Source organism: Neovison vison, chromosome 2, assembly GCF_020171115.1.
Source record: "Neovison vison isolate M4711 chromosome 2, ASM_NN_V1, whole genome shotgun sequence".
In the NCBI taxonomy this organism is placed as follows: domain Eukaryota; kingdom Metazoa; phylum Chordata; class Mammalia; order Carnivora; family Mustelidae; genus Neogale; species Neogale vison.
The window spans coordinates 97,104,886-97,124,295 of record NC_058092.1 but is presented as its reverse complement, the minus strand read 5'-3'; the positions used below and the strand labels follow the sequence as shown (position 1 = coordinate 97,124,295).

Here is a 19,410-nt window from a genome sequence, read left to right as displayed (position 1 = left end):
TCCCACAGGGTTTGGAGATTGTAGAATGAGACTCTTTCACAACCATCCTTGCTAAAAATCCTGGCTTCTTTTCAGGTTCCTCATCTGTATGGAAGTACAGAGGCAATGTACAGCCAAGAACACTTGTCTGGATCACTGGGTTGGATGTACCACCACCTTGCTATGTGACTTTGAGCCAATCACCTAACCTCTCAGAGACTCCCTTTCCTCATCTGTCAAATGAGAGAGTTGGCTAACTGATCTAGCTAAAGCCTCAACCTGAGGCAACTGTCTGGGGCAATTAGTGACAATGTCACTCATAGAACTTAATGAAACCCACTGGAGGTCACAGAAATTAACCACATGATCTCTGGTACTTGACAACCTTCCTAAGGCTTGTGCAGCTGAGGGAGGGGGTGGGCATACTAGCTAACCTGAGAGAATCTGAGAGCCCAGCCCAGAGACAAATGACTCCAGGACCCCTATGCTCCAGGAAAATTAATTTGCATTCCTAAACTTCCATTAAAGTCACTACAAAATGGCCAAAAATATTGACTCAGTTGGAAACAGGACTCTAGAGAGCTACTGTTGGAGTTGGGAGGCTTTCTCTTCTCCACTAGACCCTCCTGTGTTGTGTGGAGCTCTTCCAGCCAGATAAAGGACAGCCCTCAAATCCCACCAAATAAATGGATGAGTGGGTCATGAGGAAATGGAGGCAGATTCCAGTGCCAGAGGAAAGAGGCTTTCTCTGCAAGCACAGAGGAGGGACCTCAGGGAGGATCAGGGAATCAGGACTCTGGCTGAGGCAGGGGCTGGTGGTGGTGGTGGGCAGCTGGTGGGGGGGAATTTATACAGCATCATCCTCACTCTCTGCAGCTGGGCTCCCCCAGCTCCTACCCCAGCAGCCTGTGGATGCAGCAAATGGGCAAGGGGCTGTCCCCCAACCCCCAATTTTCCTGTACACAGTCTCAAGGGATGGGGAGGGAGTAGAGAAGCCCACATCCTGGCTTTTAGAAGAGCAGGCCTTTATTGTGTGACTCTGCTAAAGCTGCTCATTTGTAGTCTAAATAATTCAGTCACCAATCTCTCAAGGAGCATTAGAAGGAAAACAAAACCCAACCCAGCCCCTCCACTTCACTGAAGGCAGGCCAGGAGGCTGGGAGGCAGCCCCAAGCTGCATAGAAGGCCTGCCTTCAAAGGTTCACAAGGACTGGCAACCTTCCAAAAACGGCCTGGGGTCTGGTTTTGTACAGTCCTTGAGCTAAGAATGGTTGTTACATTTTTTAAAAGGCTTTTTCAAAAGACAAAACACACAACAACAAAGAAAAACATGTCAGAGACTGTATATGGCTTATAAAGCTTAAAATAATTGCTATCTGGCCCTTTCCAAAAAGTTTGCTACCCCCCTAGCCCATTCCCCAGTCTTAAAGGAAGAGCTGACAACCTCAGACCTACTCCTTGACTACCCCACTCCCTGACCCCACCATGTGCAGAGATTCAAAGTCAGAGAGTTCTGATATTTACAGAGGAGTGAGAAGCTGGCATCATTTTCCACCCCATTGCCCAAACCAGAACGAAACAAAAACAAGAAAAACACCCTCGAGTGGAGTGAACGGTCTTGGTTCTACTGCTTGGGGAAGAAGAGGAAGCAGCAATGATGGGCTGAGGTTCAACCTCAGCTCATCATCCGGGGGTCAGAGGTCAGCATCGTCCTGGTTGGTCTCTGCTGACACCCTTCCCTTCAAGCTCCATGCCCCCGACACACACCCTAAGATCCTGGTGATCCCAGCGGATCCCAGCTGATCCTAGCAGTCACTGAGCCTATAATTCTTGTACTGATGAGATACCCGACTAGCCCCCGTCTCTGAGTCCCTAAAGCCTATGTCAGTCTGACTCTGCCAACCCTCAATCCTGGACAGAGACTCCATCCAGCCCTGCAAGGGCTCCCCCATGACCCAGTAGGGCCTTTGAAGGAAGAGGACTGTGACCAGCCCTGGACTCCACCCAGAGCCTCTCCTGGAGCCAGAGCCTCTGAGAATTCCATTCAGCCTAAGTCCTCTGGGAGAGATGGGTCAGACTAGACACAATGGGGCTGTCGGCTCAGAGTGCCCGGATATAATTGGGCTGAATGATCTCTGGCTATCACAGGGCCCGGTAGTAATTTTGGGGGTTGGGGGCCGAGTGGAGATCCAGTGGTCCCACATGCTGGCATGTAAGTATTCTGGATTACTTCAGGTAACAGGGACCTGTTCTAGAGTCTCCCAAGAAAAATGTTGCTGCTATCCTGCCAGTCCCCTGCAGGCTTCTCTTCTTGAGATACAAACAACATGGAAGACCCAGGTTGAATACCTTATCTGGGTTAAGCAAAAAGCCTTAGAGATTTGGAAGCCCAAACTGGGAGATCTGGGGCAAGTCCTCTTTCCTCTTTGGGACTCAGCTTCTTCATCTGTTGAAATAAGCAAACAAACAAAAACTTGAGGTCTTTGCATGGGAGTGATTTTAAGGGCCTGCTTCATTCCCATTGAATAGCCCAAACCAGGCCACATCTCTGCAGAGCTTTGCTGGAAAGTTGTCTGGTTTCATGTCAGCTTTCACTTCCCAAGTCAACCCACTCCCATGCAAATGAGGTACAGCTGGTCTCTCATGGGGGGAAAGGTTTTCCTTGGGCATGTTGGCAGCTTGCTGGGTGTTCAGATTGACGTGAGGGAGGGATGTGGCAGGTGGTGAATGTGACTTCTTATCTTCTTGCCTTGAGCTGAGGGGTTGGCCAAAGGGTCATGGGGGTCTCACCCTCACACCCCCAACATGTCCACAGCACATGACCCATATACGGTCTACATGGTAAAGTCCCATACCATGTGCTTTAACCTCAATTAGCTCAATTGTCTTTCAACAACTCTCCAACTTGACTGGTCATTCCTCAAGGGCAGGAATTGTATCTTGACCTTCTTCTGGGTCCCCCAGGAGAACCCAGCACAACACCAGGTATGTGGCCAGAGATCTGTCCTTATCTGCTGAGTAACTCAACTGAGATACCCCCTGGGAAGAGTGATTCTGCACTTGGCACAGGGCATGTGTCCAGGTAAGTGAATCGCCACTTTTGCTGGCTGATAATAATACCATTCTTCAGTCCATGGCTCAGTCAAGCTGTCCTGTCCAGCACATGACCCAAGAGCTATTGTGTGACCTAGAGAGCAGGCGATGGGGGGGGGAAAGAATGGAGAAAGGAATGGCTAAGACTCCCCAGGAGATGGAGGTCATATGAAGGTCATCAATGCTGTTCCCTTATCCCTAAAGCAGCGCAGACTGGGAGAGCACAGTAAATCAAGCACACCTCAGAGCACTTGCTTCAGACTGATGACCCAAACTGTATGCACAGCATCTATGGGTGACAAACGCAAAACTATACAACAGTGACAAATATCGCAAGCCCTGTGGTGGGTCTCACTCTCTCCTGTTCTTAACCAGGCTTAGAATGGCTGTCTCCCTTGCCTGCTTGCAGCTAGGAAGCGCTACACTTTTCCTAGCTGTGGATCCTTCTCTTCTGTGCTCCCCAAATATGTGGCTCTCTTCAGAGCCCCAAAGGCTGCCTTCTCTTCTGTTTATGTGTCTGCTTGTTTGCTCTCCCGGTGATGGGAAGGCATCTGCCTTGCCTCACGTGTCACTCATCTTTACAAATGGTGATGGCACAGCCATGCCACTGATTAGTTATGACACATATGGAATTGCTAATGAGTTTGATACAATTTTAATTACTCCTTGTTCTGTGGTGGCAGGCAGTAAACCATGAAAGTAATAATCCTCTTGGGTGCCCTCAAAGGTAAGATGAGAGGAAGACAGGTGTGAGCTGTAGGGAGTTAATCCGGGGGTGGGGGTGGGGTCTGCGGCAGGGGTGAGTAGGCAGAGGGGCTCCCTGCACAGACAGACTTCCCTCTGAATTATCTGGACCATTTCCTAATTCTCTACCTTGTTCTTATGGACCTGCCATTTTCTCGAAGACAAACTCACCTTAGGGAGAAGAGGAAACCAAGGCATATGGAGCATCAAGGATTGGCCCAGGACACATCAGACTTCAAATCCTGAGGCCCTAACTCCAGTCCCCAGAGTGGAGACAGTTCAGAGGGACTGTCCGGGCATGTGCCCACATAGTTCACGGATCTCACCTGAGGACACAGATCTCCTCGAAACCACCCCCTCCCAACCCCTCCTGAGCCCTGTCCCTCCACACTCAATTGGAAGGAGGAAGAGTAGGGAGGGATAGAGGGGCCGTCCCGGGATACCTTGGTGGTTTTGACTTTGTTTCGGCTGCTGCAGCTCCATCCTGACAGATCCGGGAGCACTCTGCACTCTTCCCCCCGCAGGCAGGGCTCCATCTGACACCACCACTTCCGCAAGACGATGGAGGCTGTGGGAGCAGGGGGCAAGGAGAGGCAGGGCAAGCTCTCCAAGGAGCCCTCTGGTGGGCCCACGTGCGTGAGAGCCCAAGCGGGCACCTTTACAGCCCTGCCACGTGAGGGAGCTCATGAGCACGGTTGGGATTGTCCGAGAGGGGTGGGTGCGAGTGACCCCTGTGTGTCCACGTCAAGGCCACAGGGGAACAAGAGGAGGGCGTGTGGAAGAGGCCGATGGAGGAGCAGGAGGGGAAGAGGTCAAGGTCTGCTGCCCAGTTTGGGAGCAAAGACTTGTGAGACAGAATGTCTCATCTCACTCCCGCCCATCAGGCAGGGAGTGCGGATAAGAGGAAGGGCCCTCACGAACAGGACCCCTCCTTCTCTATGGAGCGGGCAGTCCCATCTGCCCTCCTCCCTGCAGAGGTTACCCATCATTTCAGACCGATCACAAAAGCCCTGGGCTGGTATGAAATTGTATCCGAGCAGATGGTGCGGCCTAGACAGATCTTTTTTTTTTTTTTTTTTAAACGATTTTATTTATTTATTTGACAGAGAGGTCACAAGCAGGCAGAGAGGCAGGAGGGGGATGAGGGGGTGGGTGTGGGGAGCAGGCTCCCTGCAGAGCAGAGGGCCCAATGCGGACTGGATTCCAGGACCCTACCCTGAGATCATGACCTGAGCCCAAGGTAGAGGCTTTAACCCCCTGCGACACCCACACGCCCCAGGCAGACCTTTTTATCTCTGTGACTGGGCCCTCCCCGGTGGGCCGGCCTCTCACTCACCGTCCACGCAGGAGGGCTTTGCGCGGGTGGTGCCGGCCACCTGGCCGGAAAAGCAGGAGCACTTGACCGTCTGGGAGCGCTCCTCGATGCGGTTCCGGTTGCAGCAGCGATGAGCGGCAATCACTTCGCAGGCGCCCTGCTCCACCAGGACTGAAGCGGTGGAGGAGATCAGGGCTCAGCCCATGCAGGAAGCCCAGCTCTCCTCCCACCTGCCCTGCTTTTTCTCGGGCCCTCCTCCCAGCCAGGGGGAGGGGTGTTCAAAGGGCGGCCTGCTGCAGGGGAGGAGGAGGAAACAGGAAATCCCCCTGCTCCGTCGCTTATCTTTCCTTCGCTTGTCTTTCCTTCCGCCCCAGTGAGGCCGTGGTCATTCTTCTTCCGCAGACTCAGGCTCTTGGGCCGAGGAAGAAAGGTGGAATTCCCCACCAGCCCCTACTTCCTCCGGCTTCTTCCGGGTGAGGGCCCAGGGGCTTAAAATGCGTGTGGAGGATCATCGGCTTACACAGGCTTTAGCCATCCCAAAAGCAATACCACAGAATTAGGCCAGGAGGTTGAACTTAAGCCTCCTCCCCACTGCCTCTCTCCCTGCAGAACATGGTCTGGCCTGCAAGGAAAGGGAGCCACAGGTCTGCCCACAACTTCTCTGGGCTGGGATGGCAGAGGGGGGCAGATTTTCCTGGGTGAAAAACAGAAAAGGAGCCAGAAACCCTAGAATCCACATTTTACCCGGCCTTGGCGATCAGCCGGCTCTAGAATGGGGTGGAGCAGTGCCCAGCTCTCCAGGCCTCCAGGAAAACCCTCCCCCAGGCCCCTGCCCCAGACCTGTGGGAGTTGGCAGCTGCAAGGAAGCTGAGGCGAGGAGGGTCCACAGCCAGGCCAGGGAAAGTGCCAGCAGCCAGTGGCCCCTGCTCCGGTTCTGAGAGATCCTCTCACACATCCTGGGGAGAGAAGCACACAGCCAGCTCAACACGGAGCAGGAGCTCGTCAGGGCCCAGCCCCAGCACCATGCGCTCTGGGAGCCCCAGAGGCGGGCAGGATGCACACCTTATCCCCAGCGGCCCTCAGCCTGGCACGAGATCACCGTACAAGGCGGCGACTGTCCGAGAGGGAGACTGTCCAGTTGGGAAAACCACCACGGAGAGCTTTGTGGGGGAGAGGCCTTTTAAGAGGGCCTTGAAGGGTCTTGGAGGGCCACGGGAGGAACTATATTGCTGACTCCCATTTTTTTTGAGCCCTTGACCCGGGCATGTCACATACATGCTCCTGCAGCCTTCCCAACTGTCCTACAAAGTGGGATTATTTGTACCTCTTTGACAGATGAACAAACTGATCCTCACAAAGCCTGGACAGAACCAAAACAACCATCAATAAAGGAATGGCTAAATACATTTGTGGAGCATCTGTACAAATGCAATTACATCCAGGCCGCTCTTCCACAGAAGGAGGAAATGCTTTATGTACTGAGGCATGTAATGATCTCTAACAATAAGCCACCAGGAAGGCTTATTGTGCACCACAAGAAGTGCACCACAAAGTGCAGGATGGGGTGTAGAAAATGCGTTAAAGGGAGGGATTATATATGTGTTGCTTAAATATGTATAAGCTAGCTCTGGAAAAGGTACCAAAGAAAACCTAGTAATATTGAGTGTCACCAAGAGGGGAACCAGTTCGCTGAAAGATGGAGGTAGAAGGGAGAATTAATCTTTTTCCCTGTTGCTTTTTTTCTGGCAGACCGGGGTGGGGGTGGGGGGCTGTTAAACTGTAAGAACCTAAGCAATTCTTTTTCAACAATTTTAAATTTAGAAAAGAAGAAATGACACCAGGGCTAATGGAAGTCAAATGATTGCCCCAGGCCAGGCAGCACATGGCGGTGCCCGAGCCCAGAAGCCTGGCCTATTCCTACCTCACCACTTGAGCTTCTCCTCCTCTAACCTTGATGGGTCAGGCCTCCCTTCTATCCCAGAGGATGAGCTAGAGACAGAGGGATCCCAAGGACACAGAGGCAGAGAGCAGCAGGGGGCTGCCCAGGCATAACAGGAGTCTGCCCCCTCCTCCACTGCACTGATGTCCTGGCCCCTTGGGACATCGCTGGAGTCCCTCAGGTGTCAGCACTTCCCTGGGATCACCCAGAGGCCAAACCAAATGCCGGGACTGTGGATTGGGTTCTTGATCTCTGTCCCCACCACCATCCCCTCAACTGTCCCCTCTCCGGTATCTCCTCACTCACTTTTTTGGGGATCTTCCAGCTTCTGTCTGTTCATCCACAGGCCTCAGACTTACTCCACCTAGGCAAGTAGGAAAGATTCTTGGGGGTGGTGTGGACAGGAACAGAGGGAGCCCGTGGCCCTACAGGAGGTGAGGAAGCACCTGGGTGAGGACAAAAGGTGCCCTGGAGTAGAGCCCATTTCTGAAGCTGTTCCTCAAGGAGCAGGGCGGGGGCAGAGCCTCTCCTCTGCCTTGCAGACTCTGGGAACACACATGGCAGCTAGCCTGAGAAGAGTAGCCCGAGGATTTCTCTGGCCCAGGAGTGAAGCAGGGCAGACAGTGGGGAAGTGTCTAGGAATCAAGGCTATCACAGCTCTGGCCTTGGGAGGGAGCCAAGGCCAGGGACGGATTTCTGAGCAGGATCTGACAAAATGTTGCTCCAAGAGGCTCTGGGAAAAGACCCCTACGTCTTGAATCCTTTTGCCTCCACCTCCTAGTTCCACTGCACCTGCGTCCTGGACTTGAGCGGAGCTGGCTCCATTCTGCCCCCGTCACCCCCATTTCCCTTCTGGAGGGCTAGAATGGGGTGCCTCCAGATCTCAGGGGCCCCAGCCCGACAGCCTCTGCATTCTTCTGAAAGACCTCTCCTCCTTCAGTCTCCAAGGGGAGGTGGAGCTGAAGCAGGTAGGATGGTGGGGCTGAGAGGACTATGGGGACAGATGGAAGAAGTGGTGCCAATATCCCAGAGACAGGTGTGTTCACGGGTAAATGCTTCCCAGCCTTCTCGATGTATCTCTTTTCTGAGTGGTATCTCCTCTCCCTGTCCCCTTCAGGAACCTTCATATTGATCATTTCAAATACAGCTTTGTCTTCTCTCTCAGACAGTCCTCATCCCTTTTTCCTCTGAGCTGCCACACCGTCCAACCCAGCTCTCCTCTGAACCCCAAGACCCAAAAGATGGGGGTGTGTGCTTTTGGGCTGAGTTCTCAGGCATTCTATTCCCTCCCTCGGGAGAAGGGGGGAAAGAAGCTTCTAGGATTTATTCTGGGCTTCCACACTCCTGCCTCAGTTTCCCAGACTGTTTTCCCCAAAACCGGATGCAAGGTATGGGGAGGCTGAATTAGCAGCCAGCATACCAGCATAGCGTTGAGGATGTGGACCACAGAAGCTTTAAGTTTCCCTGTCTTCTCCCCGCCCCCTCCAGCGCCCACTCACTGCTCCAAATTCTGAGCCCCAGGATCCACCCGCCCCATGGCGGTGCCCACTTGCCTCTGAGTCCGGCACCAAGACTCTGAAAGGCGGACTTCAAGCGGGAGCGGCCGGCGCGAGTGCTGTCGAGCCAGGAGCCTCGTGTCCCTCACCTAGTTGCTCCCCGAGGCGGCGGAGCTTTGGCCAAACTGGCATCACGGTCATGCCCGGCCCTGCTACGCGCATGGGGACCTCCTGGCCCACCCCGCGGGCTCTGCGAGGCCAGCCGCGGTGTTTTGGAGGCTCCCGCCGGCAGGCCAGAGAGCGTGCAGCCGCCGCCTCCTTTCCGTCGCCGGGGACCGTCCCCGCTCCGCCAGCCCGGCGCGGGCACCACAGCCTCCTCCCGGACAGCTCCCCGCGCAGCGCAGAGCGCCCTGCGGGGCGGGCGGGCCCAGACGGGCGCAGCGGCCCCTGGCGGCCGAGGCGAGAAGAGCGAAGAGAGGCCGGCGGGTCCCGCGGCGCTGTCTGCAGTCCCGGTGAACACATCCCTGGGACAGGCCAGGATAACCCAAAGAGGTCCCTCAAAACCCTCCGTCTTGTGGCTTCTGGGGAGGGAGGGGGCTGTGTGTGAGGAGGGAGTGCCAGGACCCCCAAGGGTTTTGACTCTTGAATATTCTAAAATTGCACTGTCCAGTAGGATAGCCACTGATTCTATGAAATTATGTAAGTTTAAACATAAATTAGATAAAATCCAAAAATTGTTTCTTATTTGCATAGGGCTCAATAGTTACATGTAGCTGGGGATTACTGTATTGAAAAGATACAGAACATTCCCATCATTGCACAAAATTCTATCAGACAATGCATTTCTAGATTGATATGGTAGCCCTAACTGTGAAAATGTTAAAATCCAGGAGGGAAGAGCAAATTATCTCTACCCTAGGAGTGTGTCCTCAGGGACAGGAAGGACTAGAGGAGGCATGAGGGTAGAGGCTAAGCAGGCAGGAGGGCTGCAATAGACTGATGATAGGTCCTTACGGATGATGGCTATGAACCCCAACTTGAGAACCAAACTTGAGACCCAATATCCTCATTATATGAGTTGCAATATAATTGCAATTTTGTAAATCTTTACAGGGTAAGAATCTGGATGTGGAAGCATTAGACAAATGGGAGAGAGAGGTGGTCTGCGAATTTGTCTCTTAGCAGGAGGGACACTCCTCATAGTTTAAGAAGACTTTGTGATTGGAGTAATGGGGTGGGTAGAGGTAAGGGGGGAAAGCCTACTTCTGAGCTCTGGGCCAATGCACGTAGCTTAGGATAAAGGGGCCTGTCTTGAGGATGCCCGGTCCCCCTCACTGGCCAAGGCCACACACACCCCTGGCAGGGCCAGGCACTGAACAGTCTCAGTTCTCTGAGAAGAGTATCTCCCAAGCCTGACTCTCTACCCGTCCCCTTACCTCTTCCACTTTCTGCTGCCTCCGGGACTAGTAGAAATGATGACTTTCTTACCAGGTTCTGGGGCAGTCTGAGGATGGAGAAAGCGTGATGATGTCAGGAATCAGAGGTAAGATGTTCAGAGAGAGGAGAGCCTTAGGATTTAGGTAGGGGGATGTGGTTCTGGATCCCAAGAGTGCTGTTGACATCCCCACTACCCATCTGCTGCTGGAGCTAGGGATCTTTCTGTCCTGGCTCTGTGGCCTATTTGTAGCCACACCATGGTGGGTGCTGTGAAGAGCAGGTACCAGGGAGCAGGGTGACACAAAGAAGTGGGAAGCCAACTGCCCCAGAAACACTGAATAATAAAAATAGCCAGGATGTTATATTTTTTCATCAGTCTTGGCTTGCTGTTGTTGTTTATGCCATTTATCTGAGAGCTGATTCCTGTTTTTCTCGAACAGGAGGGAAATACCCATAGCAACAGCATGGTTTTTGCCCTACAGGAAGTGAGGGAGCACCTGGGTGAGGACAAAAGGCGCCCTGGAGTAAAACCCATTTCTGAAGCTGTTCCTCAAGGAGCAGGGCAGGGGCAGAGGCTCTCCTTTGCCTTTGCTCTCCTTTGCTTTTGCCAGTCTATACCTTTGCATCTGATTTGTTTTTCTTTTCTTGTGACTTCTATTTTTCTGGCTGTCTCTGCCCAGAGTGTAGGTATAATTACAACAAGTCTAAAGACTGAATGAAGGGTCCCCTGAGTGGCTCAGTTGGTTAAGTGTCTGCCTTTTGACTCAGGTCATGATCTCACGGTCCTGGTATCAAGCCCCATATTGAGCTTTCTGCTCAGTGGGGAGGCTATTTCTCCCTCTCCCTCTGCATCTCCCACCCCCCACCCCCATCCCAGCTCATGATCTGTCTCAAATAAGTAAGTAAGTAAATAAATAAATACCTGAATGACCGTTATGAGATTTTTATTTGGAAGCTGGGAGGAAAGCCACTCCTTCTGGGACCCCAGGTCAACCTGCAGTCACTCGGAGGCACCAATAGTCTGAGCGGTCCTGGCATTGAACTTGCCCTGCTTGTCCAGCCAGACAAGCTCAGGAAAAAAGAGGGCTATGTTAAGGGAGCATTCTGCCCACAGAGCCCAGTGATGGAGTCCCAACCATGAACTCGGTGCTAGTGATTCCCGAGAGCTACCCTGACTTACATTAGGGCCACAGGGCCTTGTCTCCATTTGGACAGTGCACGGGGCAGGAGGTGTCGCTAGAAATGTACTGATCAATTACCTGATAGCAGGCTTAGGAACAGGGCTCCTTGGGCATCAAAGTTAGTATTACCGGTCCCTTGCAAGCAAGCGCTTAGCCTGGCCTCTGTCTCCCCCTGGCGGTGCCTACTGATCTTGTTCAGCCTGCAGGCTCAGCCTCTGCAGGGGGAGAAGGTAGAAGAGGGGGAACCCTCACTCTTCCGCCATTCACCTGCTCCTTAGTCCTTCCTCCACGACCCATACAAATCAGCTTGGTTCATCAGACAGAACGGAGTTTGGGTGTTTGGGGACTGGCACGGCTGTGAGTCATTGGCTGTGTGACCTCTTGAGACAAGTCCTGTAAACGACGGGCGCGTCATCGGTAAAAAAAACATAACACCCACCTCGAAGGGCTGCTGTTTGGTATAAATGGCCTAATATGTGGAAAGTGCTTTGTAGCGGGACTACTATACAGTAAGTCGGAGCAATTATTGTTATCCTTATTAACTAGCCCTGCTGTGGTCAGGGGAGGCCTAAATGTGGGGGGAAATTGGGTCCCGAGAAGCAAAGCGGAGTCAGAGCGGCAACCGCTCTCCCAGACCTAGAGGTGGTCGTCAATGGGGAACAGCGCTGTCAGGAGCCCAAGAACCTAGCCCCGGCTCCCTAATTCAGGGTGGTCGGCTCCAGTCCGCGTCGTTAGCACTTCCAGCACCAGCTCCTCGCCCTCGCTCTCACTCCAGAAGCCCCAGCCGGAGGTGGTGTCACACCAGGTGCTTCACACCCAGCGGTGGCGGAAGCTGCTGGTTTCGCTGAGGTCACCAGCTCCATCACCCTCCCGGCAGGCTGGCTGCTACGAACCGAGGGCGAGGAGACCTTCCCCCCGTCACAATGGGGAAGTTCTAGCTGATGTCTCATCTAGAGCACGGCTGAAATAGGGTGTGCTTCCCTCCGTTCCCTTCCTACGACTGCAGACCCTACTGATGCAAAGAAGCCGAGGCGGAGGGAAGCCGAACACCGCGGGAAGGAGCCGCGAGCTGATGGGGCGGTGCCAGGGGCGGCCGGGAGCAGGAGGAAGTTTTGCCGGGACCCACCCTGCCCGCCCAGAGCCAATGGCCGGGGAGAGCCCATAGGAGCGAGCACCGCCCACCGCGCGTCCTAGGGGGAGGGGCCCGCCTGGGGGCGGGGCCACGGCCGAGGGCGGGGCAGGGAGGCAGCATGCTAAACCGGGTACGCTGGGCCGTGGCGCACCTGGTGAGCTCCGGGGGCGCCCCGCCTCCGCGCCCCAAGTCCCCAGACCTGCCCGACGCGCCGTCCCCGCAGACCGCCGCTCCTCCAGAAGAGCCCAGGAGCCCCCCGGCGACGGCTGGGAGCGGGAGCGCCGCGCCGGCGAAGACAGTAGAAGCTCGAGCGAGTTTCTCCCGACCGACCTTCCTGCAGCTGAGCCCGGGGGGGCTGCGACGCGCCGATGACCACGCTGGCCGGGCTGTGCAAAGCCCCCCGGACACGGGCCGTCGCCTGCCCTGGAGCACGGGCTACGCCGAGTGAGCGCCCCCGGGAACACCCTAGGCGGGATGGGACCCCCTCCCCAATCCACCAACCCCTTCCCCAGCTGGGCATCCCCGGCGCTGGGATGCGTGCCCCTCGCGGTGCTCGGCGCGGGGAGCTCCCTTCTCCCAGGACCTTTGCTTTCCTTTGGGCTTCGGGCCGCATCCCTCTCCCCCCCAGCCCTTTCTCAAGTCGGTGCAGTCTTCTTCAGGACCTTCCAGCTCGTTGACTACCCTTACCGGCGCCGCCTCAGGACCTCCTTCCCTTCCAGAGCCCGGAGGGTGGAGGGCCCCGTGGAGGATGAGTTGGCCAGTTCTCAGTCGGGGCCCGGCAGTTTAATGGCTAAGGGAGGCGGGGTTTCAAGGTGGGGGGTGCGCTTTAAATAGGGGAGATGGCGTTTGGAAAGACTCGCTCCTGGGCTTCCCGACCCCAGCGCCCCAGTTCTCTGTCCCTCTTACCGTTCCCCTCCCCCTCCACACCCAGAAATAGCCCGCGACACCAGGCGGCCTCAGGCTTCCTCAGGGGCGGGGGAGGGGGCCGCTCGAGGAAGCAGGAGGGTCCCCTTTGGATGCCTTTCGGAGGGAGGGCAATGGCACGGGACTGGCAAGGAAGTGGACCCCCGGTCTTGGTGGGGAGCAGGCGGCTGACTCCCGGCCGGGTGTATTTTTAATGTCTATACTGGAAAAGCAGAGCACTGAGGGAGATGGGGGCGCTGAGGCCGCCGAGGCTGGTGGCTGGTAGACCCGTGGCCCCACCATTAGCTCCTTTAGCTTTCTGTTTGGGAAGAGTTGGTGGTTCTGTGACTTCTGCGCAGTCCAGGTGGGCTTCTATCCCTACCCTATTTCAATTCCTCTTTCCCTATCTGGGCTGGAGCACTTCCTCACTGCCAAAGCCGCAGAAACTTTCACTGGATGATTTTAAGATAAAGGTGGGTGTGCCCGTGAGGGTGGGGTGCTGTGGACAAAGCACTAGAAAAGTTGACTAGGCTTCAGGGTGGGATGTAGGGGGTTGGCAAGCAGGGCAGTAAGACCCCTGCTGCCCTGTCCAGCCCCTTCCCCAGCAGCCCATGGGAGTGCCCCTTTTGCCAGAGATGGGGGAACTGAGGCAGGAACGTGCTACTGCTCGCCTTCCTATGAGGTGGTGGGGCCCGACACCCAGACAGTACTCCTTGTGCCTTGCCCTGCCTCCCTTCTCCTCCTCTTTCTGGCCTGGATCCCAGGCGGCTGTGACCTTTCTCAGTTTGGCCAGCAGGCTAGAGAGGGTGTGTGTGTGTGTGTGTCTAAGGTGGGGGTTATTCCAGGACCTGGTCTGGTGTCCAACCTGATGTGGTCACTCTGGCCTGGCAGGGTCATCAACGCGGGCAAAAGCCGGCACAATGAGGACCAGGCTTGCTGTGAGGTGGTGTATGTGGAAGGACGGAGGAGTGTTTCAGGGGCACCTAGGGAGCCTAGTCAAGGCCAGGTAAGCCCCCACCACTTTCCCTTGACTCCAGAGATACACCTCTCCCCGGGGATTCTAGGCATCCTGTTTTAAATCTCAGACCTAACTAACTCCTAACTCACTAGCTTTCTACCTCTGTCACAGAACTGGCATTGACCAATTAGAATGTCAGTGTAAATATTCAGTTTACCACTTAGAATATAAGTGCTCCCATCTTTATGGATGATTTTAATTCATTGCCAGTGTTTATTTTTGTGTCTTTTATCCTTTGAGTTTGGCTTTTTTGGGTGTTTTACCCTCTGACACATAATAGGTCCTTGGTAAATAAGCAAATAAATCTAATTTACTTTTCATACCAAACTCTGACCTCTTCTCTGATGTTTACATGGTTGCCCAGAGTCTTGCTCTTCTTCTTGTATCACACACACACACACAATATCCCTTATTCACCTCCAACTTTTCCTCCACCAGGGACTCTGCTTCTACTACTGGGGCCTGTTTGATGGGCATGCAGGGGGTGGAGCTGCTGAAATGGCCGCCAGGCTCCTGCATCGCCACATCCGGGAGCAGCTAAAGGACCTGGTAGAGATACTCCAGGACCCCTCGCCACCTCCCCTCTGCCTCCCATCTACCTCAGGAGCCCCAGGTTCCTCTGATTCTTCTCACTTGGTTGGTCCTCAGTCCTGCTGGTCTTCACAGAAGGAAGTGACCCATGAGAGCCTGGTAGTGGGGGCCATTGAGAATGCCTTCCAGTTCATGGTGAGTGTGTGCCCACCCCCCCCAAGCAGGAGCCTGCTAGGCAGATACTCTGGTCCACTGTATACAGAAATCAAGTGGTGTGAGGGGTCCTGAGTACCCACAACACCTTGGAGGGCCTGAGCAGAGCTTGGTTCAGAGGGAAAGAAAGAGGTGGTTACACCCATGTCTGCCCTCCTCTCCTCCAGGGTGGCTTGGCTGGGTCAGTTTATTTCTGCAGTTGGGGGCAGTGGTTGTGTGCCTGGAAACTCTCCTTCACTCACCCCCTCTGACCCTTCCTCACATGGCAGGATGAGCAGATGGCCCGGGAGCGGCGTGGCCACCAAGTGGAGGGGGGCTGCTGTGCACTGGTTGTGGTCTACTTGCTAGGCAAGGTGTATGTGGCCAATGCAGGTGACAGCAGGTATGGGAAGTGGGGTTTGAGAATGCCTACAGGGGGTCGCACACTCTGGGATGGGGGGAATAGAAGAGAATGAGGCGGTAGGTGTTAAAAATCAAAAACCAGAGGGAAGGATGGTGTCAGGAGCAGTCACAGCCGTAAGGGATGGCCTGAAATAGCCACGAGGGGAGGAAAGATGGGGGTCTGGCTGAGGAACCCGTAGGGTCATTGTGGGGAAGGCCTGGTCTTTCTGGAATTCTCCACAAGGGGGCTGAAGAGAGCCTGGCCCAAACCTTTTCTTTCTCTGGGCAGAGCCATCATTGTCCGGAATGGTGAAATCATTCCAATGTCCCGGGAGTTCACCCCGGAGACTGAGCGCCAGCGTCTTCAGCTGCTTGTAAGTAGGAACTAACCTCCCTGCTCTCATTCTTTGTTGACTTTCATGGCTCTCTATAGCCTATGCTACTCCTCCACGCCCCCCACCCCCGCCACCGCTGGGAAAGCCCCTCTACTCTGCAGAAGAGGGCTGAGCTGGTAGCGGTATGTGGCAGGAAGGAACGTGGGCTACTCCAGGGCCCCCACTGTGGCCCTCCCTGAGGAAGGAAGTGTTGAGAGGTGGGGAGTCAGAGGTGGGGAAAGGAAGTAACAAAGGCCCCTGAAAGGCAGGATGGTTTAGTGCTTTAAAGGACTGACTCTGGAGCTAGACCACCTGGGATTGAACCCCTGTTCGAGTCCTTTGCTAATTGTCAGACCTGCAGATGGTTCCCTTAACTTGAGTCAGTAGCTCCTACCTTCAGGGTTGTCATGAGGTTAGGCGAGTTCATATACCTTATTTGTATTAGAACAATGCATGGCACCTGGCAAAGAAAGCCCACTTAAGGCCCTGCAGTAATTAACATCATCTGCACGCCCACTAAGCCTAATGCCTCCCCGGGCCTCTGCTCTGTCTGGCCGCTCCCGACCCCAGGGCTTCCTGAAACCAGAGCTGCTAGGTGGTGAATTCACCCACCTTGAGTTCCCCCGCAGAATTCAGCCTAAGGAGCTGGGCCAGAAGATGCTGTACCGGGACCAGAACATGACCGGCTGGTAACACTTCCCTCCGAGCTGGGGCCCGTTCCCATGGCAACACAACCAGTCCCTCACCAGCAGCAAGGTGGAAGCTGGAGGCGGGGTCGGTGGGGGGGGATTGGGGGGATGTCCTCCTTAGGGGTTTGTGTGAGAGGCGTGGCTCCTCTGGGAGAGGGGCTTTGATGCCTGGGTGATGCCTCCTCTACTTCCCCCCCCTCCCCAGGGCCTACAAAAAGATCGAGCTGGAGGATCTCAGGTTTCCTCTGGTCTGTGGGGAGGGCAAAAAGGTAAACATGGTAGAGGTGGGAGAGGGCAGGAGGACCCACCACAACTTGTCTAGGGAGGTGGAGGTTCTACCCGAGGGCAGGAGTGGGAGGGCCCACAGCTTCAGAGGCTGGGAGAGGGCCAGGGCAGCACCCACGCTCATTCCCTTTAGGCTCGTGTGATGGCCACCATCGGGGTGACCCGGGGCTTGGGAGACCACAACCTCAAGGTCTGCAGCTCCACTCTGCCCATCAAGCCCTTCCTCTCCTGCTTCCCGGAGGTGAGCCGTATGGGGGCTTCCTCAACTAGACCTTTCCCTCTCCGGGGGCCCAAGCTGGTTTTCTTCCAGGGTTCCTTTGTCCCGCAGCTTCTTCTCCACTCTCTTCTCCCTGCCAGGTGCGAGTGTACGACCTGACACAGTATGAGCACTGCCCAGATGACGTGCTAGTCCTGGGAACAGATGGACTGTGGGATGTCACCAGTGACTGTGAGGTAGCTGCCACTGTGGACAGGGTGCTGTCAGCTTATGAGCCCAATGACCCCAGCAGGTAGGGCTTGTATGGAGGTGCGGGGATGACAGTGGGGAAGGTAGGGGCAAAGGGAAGCAATGCTTGGGGACCCACCTGAGGGCCGGTGTATCGATCTTCCATATACATGTTGGAACATGAGTGTGCACGTGTGCTCCTGGCAGGTACACAGCTCTGGCCCAAGCTCTGGTCCTGGGGGCCCGGGGCATCCCCCGGGACCGTGGCTGGCGTCTCCCCAACAACAAGCTGGGTTCCGGGGATGACATCTCGGTCTTCGTCATCCCCCTGGGGGGGCCAGGCAGTTACTCCTGAGGGGCTCAGCCCCACCCCTTCCACCACCATCCTACCCCTCCGTGCTTACCCTCTGCCAATCCAGACTCTGAACTTGTCTCCCTCACCTTCTTCAGTGGTAACGTAACTGAAGAAGGAGTGTCAATTAGATCCAGAATTAATAGCTAGTGGCAAATAAACCCGATGGATAAAAATGTGTGTCTTTATTTACTTTGATGAGAAATGAAAAGGCTCTTTCAGGTGGTGCAAAGTTGTCCTAAAAATGTAGCACTCCCAGTTTCCATCTTCACCCTCTGCTTGTCCCACTCCACGTGCCCTCATTCACTCCCATGGCTTCACCCACCTGGTGGTGTTTTCCAAGTCAGTATTTCCCCCCAGATTGTTCTTGAGCTTTAGGCCCGCGTGTCCTAGCCATCTCCTAAACATCTAGACATCCCACAGGCATTCCAACTCCATGTACTTCAAACAGAATCCACCATTGCCCTACAAATGTGTGCCCTCTCCTGGTTCATCATGTCCATGGGCATCAGCTCTTCAGCCCAAGTTAAAAATCTTGGCGCTGGTCACCTTTGGGTCTGGCTTTTACGCAGCAAGTGAATCAATCAGTACATGCCATTGATTACATATCACACAATATATTTCCTATTTGTCTACCTAGACCCACTCCTACTGTTATTACCACATTAGGCTCCTAACCATGTCTCCAGGTCATGTCCCTGTATTCCTGAATGTGATCTTGTGCAGTGTGAATTTAAGTTGGTTCTATTTTTTTTATTTTTTTAAAAAGATTTTATTTATTTATTTGATAGGCAGAGATCACAAGTAGGCAGAGAGGCAGGCAGAGAGAGAGGAGGAAGCAGGCTCCCTGCTGAGCAGAGAGCCCTATTTGGGGCTCGATCCGAGGACCCTGGGATCATGACCTGAGCCGAAGGCAGAGGCTTTAACCCGCTGAGCCACCCAGGCGCCCCTCTAACTTGGTTCTTGAGAGAACATTTCAGTGGCTCCTTACTGCCCCTAGGCCAAAATCAACACCCAACTCTTGAGTGTGGCATCCAAGGACGTTCATCATTTGTCCATTGTGTCCTCCTCCAGCCCTGTCTTTCTGCCCCATCGCCACCCTCCTGGGGGTTCCATAACTCTTGGGGCCTGTTGGGGCTTCAGCCCATTTAATATCTACTCATCACCTTAACTGGAAGACTTCACTTGTCCTTCAGAGATGGGTATCCCATAGTCCATGTGTGCCCCCAGGACAGCCACTGCCTCCTGTATATACAGCTGACTACATGGAGGAACAGTGAAGGGCGGAGGCTCTAGAGTCCTGTTTCCCGGGTCCCCTGCAACCTCTCTGAGCCTCAGTTTGCTTCTCAGCATAACGGGAGTAACAGTGCTTCTTCACAGGGTTGTCTTAAGGACTTTTATCTGAATGTAGAGTCAGGTACATGCAATAAGAGTTCAGTAACTTGATATCTTTAAGTTGTGTGTTTCGAATTTAGACTAAGTTCTTAGATGACCCAGATCAGTCGGAACTGAGCATGTAGCTCTCAGTTCACGCTCAGTGTGTATTTATGGCGTGGGTAAAGAGGCCTGGGGGCCAGAGTTCCCTGGACCTCAGCTTACTCGTTTATCAGATGTGTGGGCTGCACTTCAGAGCTTTAAGATCTACCTGACTTCTGACATTCATTCATTCAGACAATATTTTTGTAAAACTTAGGTGCCACACAGCGTGCCAGGCAGTGGGGAGGGACAGGAGGAGCTTAAAGGACAGCAGGGAGAGAGCACCAACTCTGAAGCCAGGCAGGCCTGACTATCTGAACTCTCTCTGTTCCATACACACCGCAAAAGTTTCGGCAAGCCACTTAACTTCTGTCAGCCTGTTTCCTTGCAGGCAAAAGGAGATGGGTACACTTATCCCAAAGATCCC

At 54.4% G+C, this 19,410-nt stretch overlaps 2 protein-coding genes across 4 annotated transcripts; one reads left to right on the top strand and one right to left on the bottom strand.

Annotated features, from left to right (window-relative positions):
* Nucleotides 1-3,687: 3,687 nt before the first annotated feature.
* Nucleotides 3,688-7,417, bottom strand: TAFA3 (TAFA chemokine like family member 3). The gene is given in 6 exon segments (XM_044238933.1): nucleotides 3,688-3,792; nucleotides 3,946-3,987; nucleotides 4,260-4,384; nucleotides 5,153-5,302; nucleotides 5,876-6,087; nucleotides 7,377-7,417. Coding segments are annotated over 5 exon segments (633 nt in total). The 5' UTR covers nucleotide 6,087; nucleotides 7,377-7,417.
* A 5,007-nt stretch (nucleotides 7,418-12,424) lies between these two features.
* PPM1J (protein phosphatase, Mg2+/Mn2+ dependent 1J) lies at nucleotides 12,425-17,683 on the top strand. Of its 3 annotated transcripts, XM_044238931.1 has the most exons (11): nucleotides 12,425-12,760; nucleotides 14,111-14,225; nucleotides 14,676-14,786; nucleotides 14,886-14,963; nucleotides 15,251-15,363; nucleotides 15,652-15,736; nucleotides 16,307-16,425; nucleotides 16,631-16,694; nucleotides 16,844-16,951; nucleotides 17,068-17,219; nucleotides 17,363-17,683. In XM_044238931.1, exons 1-11 carry the CDS (start codon nucleotides 12,435-12,437, stop codon nucleotides 17,508-17,510), a joined length of 1,419 nt encoding a protein of 472 aa, XP_044094866.1. In that variant the 5' UTR covers nucleotides 12,425-12,434; the 3' UTR covers nucleotides 17,511-17,683. The 3 variants fall into 3 exon arrangements, with proteins under 3 accessions (XP_044094866.1, XP_044094867.1, XP_044094865.1); XM_044238932.1 differs by having other exon boundaries at nucleotides 14,676-14,963; nucleotides 17,068-17,163; XM_044238930.1 differs by having other exon boundaries at nucleotides 14,676-14,963.
* The last annotated feature ends 1,727 nt before the right edge of the window (nucleotides 17,684-19,410 follow it).

Bases quoted from the DNA above. Each gene is read 5' to 3' on its own strand.
- PPM1J (XM_044238930.1), top strand. From the start codon at position 12,435: ATGCTAAACCGGGTACGCTGGGCCGTGGCGCACCTGGTGAGCTCCGGG. The intron at 14,226-14,675 runs GTAAGCCCCCAC...TTCCTCCACCAG, and splicing joins GGGAGCCTAGTCAAGGCCAG to GGACTCTGCTTCTACTACTG. The intron at 14,964-15,250 runs GTGAGTGTGTGC...CTCACATGGCAG, and splicing joins AGAATGCCTTCCAGTTCATG to GATGAGCAGATGGCCCGGGA.